Source organism: Curcuma longa, chromosome 11 (assembly GCF_044706935.1).
Source record: "Curcuma longa cultivar G26 ecotype Majalengka, Jawa Barat chromosome 11, ITB_CL_G26_1.1, whole genome shotgun sequence".
In the NCBI taxonomy this organism is placed as follows: Eukaryota; Viridiplantae; Streptophyta; class Magnoliopsida; order Zingiberales; family Zingiberaceae; genus Curcuma; species Curcuma longa.
Genome location: NC_133871.1, coordinates 14,193,951 through 14,198,686, shown reverse-complemented (window position 1 = coordinate 14,198,686; position 4,736 = coordinate 14,193,951). Strand labels below are relative to the sequence as shown.

The 4,736-nt window shown below is 38.3% G+C and overlaps 1 protein-coding gene across 3 annotated transcripts; it reads left to right on the top strand.

Moving 5' to 3' along the window:
- Positions 1–319: 319 nt before the first annotated feature.
- Positions 320–3,088, top strand: LOC141836868 (protein NRT1/ PTR FAMILY 4.5-like). Of its 3 annotated transcripts, XM_074724335.1 has the most exons (6): positions 320–354; positions 462–527; positions 616–833; positions 1,283–1,723; positions 1,809–1,930; positions 2,023–3,088. In XM_074724335.1, exons 3-6 carry the CDS (start codon positions 687–689, stop codon positions 2,888–2,890), a joined length of 1,578 nt encoding a protein of 525 aa, XP_074580436.1. In that variant the 5' UTR covers positions 320–354; positions 462–527; positions 616–686; the 3' UTR covers positions 2,891–3,088. The 3 variants fall into 3 exon arrangements, with proteins under 3 accessions (XP_074580436.1, XP_074580435.1, XP_074580437.1); XM_074724334.1 differs by lacking the exon at positions 320–354 and having other exon boundaries at positions 368–527; XM_074724336.1 differs by lacking the exons at positions 320–354; positions 616–833 and having other exon boundaries at positions 368–527.
- The last annotated feature ends 1,648 nt before the right edge of the window (positions 3,089–4,736 follow it).

Below are 4,736 nucleotides of genomic sequence, written 5' to 3'. Positions count from 1 at the left end.
GATTTATTCGGCTTCTTAACCCACTAAATTATTTAAATTCATTTACAATATTTTTTAAAATAAAAATAGAATAATCTAAAAAATGATAGAAAAGAGCTCTCCTCAAATCATTTACCCCTTTCTTTTAGATACATAAATAAAAATGAAAAGAAGATAAAAAAGAACTAGAGACTGAACATTCAATTAATTATATTCATAGTACATGAAACTCTTGCTAATGCAAAATCTCAGAGAATGATGTATTGTACTCTGTATTATCATGCATTGTAAGACTCTATTTTTGTGACTCAGTGGCATTGTTGCTACGGTCAGCATCAATGCACTAGCATACTAATTACCTTCTCAATCATTGAGGTACTTTCTTCTCCTCGCTTAGCACGCAGATAAATGAGCAGAGCAGCACTGCAGTACTCAAAGAGTTGTTCAGTTCGCTAGCTCAATGGCCATCCATGGTTTTGTAGATTGGAAAGGAAAGCCTATCGACAAAAAACGACATGGTGGTGCACGAGCTGCATCCTTCATCTGCAGTAAGTATAATTCTAACTTTGCCTGCACTCTTCACATCCATCCTTGTGTAAGTTGGAAGAAGAGAATATTTATATATGTGTATTGCAGCACAAACACTTTTGCTGAACTTTGCCTTCATCCCGATCTTGTTGAACTTGGTGACTTATTTGCATGGAACCATGCACGAGGACATTGCAAACTCTTCGACCATGATCAATAACCTTGTTGGCGCAAGCTGTGCCTTCTCTCTCGTGGGAGCCTTCATCTCCGACTCTTACATCACAAGATTTAAGACCATACTCATTTTTGGGCCTCTTGAATTCATGGTAATTCTACAAGTAAATTCAAGTTTGTTTCCTTATATGATTGCGCTGGCATATACTAATTTGTTTATATCATTAGCAATGTGTTTATTTTGATAAGAATTGTATATCCCTTGTTCTTTACACTTGGTGAAAGTGCATAGCTGTGGTTGAAGTGAGTTATTCAGACTACGCTTAATTGATTGAGTTTAGTTGAGAATTAACTCACAAGGAATTAATTATGGAGGTCAGACAAAAGTAGTCATTGTTTGGTACAACTAGAACTAACCAGTTCCTTGATGTAAGACCTCACCTAAAAGACACCTGCAACACCGTTCTGCTTCATTGATGAAATAATTTGGTTGGCTGATCAGACTCAGCTCAGATTATAATGAATTGTTTTGTACTTTATGTTCAGTCGAAAATGAAAGTGTTTCGTGAATTTAAAGAAATTTAAATGTCTTTTATTTCAGGCATATGGATTACTAGCATTGCAAGCACACCTTCCATCACTCCGTCCTCCACATTGCAACATCAATGACCAAGGGGGAAATTGCGAGAAAGTCCATGGCTGGAACTCTTTCCTTCTTTACATTGGCTTGTACATGATAGCGTTGGGTGATGGTTTTGTTCGGGCTTCATCGCCATCACTGGGAGGGGATCAGTTTGATGGTGAAGATCCGGTTGAAGCAATACAAAGAAGTAGCTTCTTCAATTCTTACACATTTGGGATCTCACTAGGAGGATTAATAGGGCTAATTTTGCTAGTATGGATTCAGAATAACAAGGGTTGGGGTATTGGCTTTGGTGTTAGTGCTCTTTCAGTTCTTTTATCAGTGCTTGTGGTTGCTAGTGGTTTCCCTTACTATCGCTATCAGATACCTGAGGGAAGTCCCCTAACCAGGACATTACAGGTTAAACACTAATATAATTTCTAGACATTAAAGTTCACCTTTGATCTGAATAGCTTTTGTTGTTTTCCTGACACCCTTATATTAGGTTTTAGTAGCAGCATTCAGAAAGAGAAATCTGTCACTGCCTGAAAACCCAGAAGAGCTACATAAAACTCCTCAGAAAGGCACCAATGAAGTGGAAGTGCTTTCTCACACACAAGGATTCAAGTAAGTGCATTGATACTTTTTAAGATTGGGTTATCTTAGTCAGTGATTGGCTAAAGATAATTTAACGTTTGCTATTCTTACCATGTTATCAGGTTCCTTGACAAAGCTGCCATTGTTGGTGAGCATGGATCTGACAATTCCCCTTGGTCCTTATGCACTACAACTCAAGTGGAGGAAACAAAAGTTATCTTAAGAATGGTTCCTATCATCATCAGTTCCATATTGGGTAGCATTCCAAATGGCTTACTCCTAAGCTTCACTGTGCAACAAGGCACCACCATGGACACCAGGCTTGGAAACATTCAAATCTCGCCTGCAAATCTATTTGTAATCCCACAACTCTTTCAGACTGTGATGCTCGTAGTCTATGACCGGTCCATCGTGCCATTTCTGAGAAGGATCACAGGGTACACAGGCGGCATAACTCACTTTCAACGCATTGCTATTGGCTTCTTATTTGCAGCATTTGCGACGTGCGCAGCAGCAGTCGTGGAGAACAGACGGCTGAAAATTGTAGAGGAGAACGGGCTTCAAAACATGACGACTGGCGTCCCAATGTCAGTGTTCTGGCTTGTAGTGCAATACTTTTGCCTGGGTGTCGTTGATGTTACTTCCTTTGTTGGGCTGCTGGAATTCTTCAACAGTGAAGCGCCGAGAGGAATGAAATCTATAGGGACAGCAATCTTTTGGTGCGTGCCTGGCTTAGCTGCTTTCGTAGGATCTATTACGGTTGGATTGGCAAATAAAGCAAGTAGACATGGTACCAGTGGCAGAGGATGGATAGAGGGGAACAACTTGAATAAGAGTCACCTTGATTATTTTTACTGGCTGCTATGCTTTATGCAAATACTCGCGCTGTTGAACTTTATCTACTGGGCTAAGAGATATACATATCGACAGAATTTACACTTCCAAGAAGGAAATCTTAATTCCCAATCTAGAGAGATGGCAGCGATATAGCATAGTGGCTAGATTGCTTGCCAGTCGTGGGTTGAAGCCTTCAGTTATTGCAATTATGACAAGAATACTTGTATCCAGGGTATTATCACTTTTAAGAATGCTTGTGTAACGAGATCTCTCCCCCCTCACTGGTGGAGGATTCAATGTCACTCAGTATCTTCACTTTAAAGAAAGTTTGCCTTCGCAGTGTTAAATGTCTCTCTCATTAGTTTCCTTGTGGGGCTGCAACGGCTTTTGTATCGATTTTAAATTAAGATGCCACCACCCACGGGCCATAATTCCTAACTCAGCATCAGCTTCAATACCTTGAATAACAGTTCTTTGTGTGCATCCGACAACGACACAATACAAGCCCCGTACCAAAGTGAAAGGCAAACATTTAAAATGATCTTAATTAAATTTTATATGCGGATACTCGAACACATTTAAAATGATCTAACTAAAGTTTATCGTTTCGGATTATTGAATATGGATTAAATATGTAGAATCCGTTAGTCTGTTTCGATATTATTGGATATGAATTAAATTTGTTGAATCTGTTAATCCGTTCCGTATTATCGGATAAGGATTAAATATATAGAATAAGTCAATTTGTTCCGTTATTATCTATGGGCTGATAACGAATCAGATTTTTATACAAGGGTTTGGGATTTAGGATTTCAAGTGACATCTTGCCTTCGTTATCCATTGACGAAGGTTTTACGACGCCATCATCCTAATTCCCTTGGAAGATCATTCTTTTACTTCCACTTTATCTTCTTCCACAGGGATCGAACAGTTGACGTTGCAAAACAAAGGCAATGGCTCTTCAATCAGGTTCTTTGTCATTATTTTTTGTATTTAATATGTTAAACCATGATTCGTTGAAACTAGATTCTTATTCAATTGTATTTCCTATTATTGAAGTTCTTATCTTGCTTGTAGAACTTATACGAGTTAGGATTTACAAATTCTTTCAATTGGTATCAAAGTCTTGGTTATGTTTCTTCAAATTTCATGATTTATAAAATATCAGTCTTAGGAAAATTTATTTGCGATGGCGTGTTCTTGAATCAGACAACGGATCGCGTGACTGTGTATGTTGTGGCAGCGTGGCTGTGTATGTTGTGGCAGCGTCTAATCAGATCGGTAACATTATTTTCCACAAGGTGTCATCTTTACATGAATTCTTGGGCATTCAGGTTCATTATTAGGGATTTTCTTTGCATATATTGCCCTTGCGGAAAGCTCAGTTTGTATGGCTTTTGCTCATGTAAAGGATTATGAGGTCATATGGTATCAATCGATTAATAAGTCTTAATTCTTTTTGGGTCTATCTACACACGTGTTACTAAATATAACTATTGTGTCGATCCAAAGGAAGACATATTAGATAGGTTTAGTACATTTTATATTGATAGACGTATATCTACGTTAAAAGTAATTGGCTCAAATGAAAATTACTTTTATGTCAGATATATGTTCAAGATAACTTACAACTATAGAACTAATTTATTTTGTTCAAATTATGCACAAAATATGTAGGCCCAAAGCAGGGGCGGAGCCAGGATTTTTGCCGAAGGGGGGCTATTTTTTAGAGAGCATGCATGGGACAAATTTCGGAATGCCTGTGGAGTTCAATTCACTAGTGACGCTAGAGTGTCATATCAGAACTCACCTTTGCTTTAAAAAAAATAATAAATCTCAATCAGTCTTATGGATTCAATCGCTGGGGTAGCCGGTCCGATTCTACGAAAATTTTTCACCGACCACCAGGATAAATCGGAAAGCGCATACGGTAGCTAATCCAGATGGCCAGCATCTTTTGATTGCATTCCCGAGAAAAATTCCTGCAAATACGCCGTAG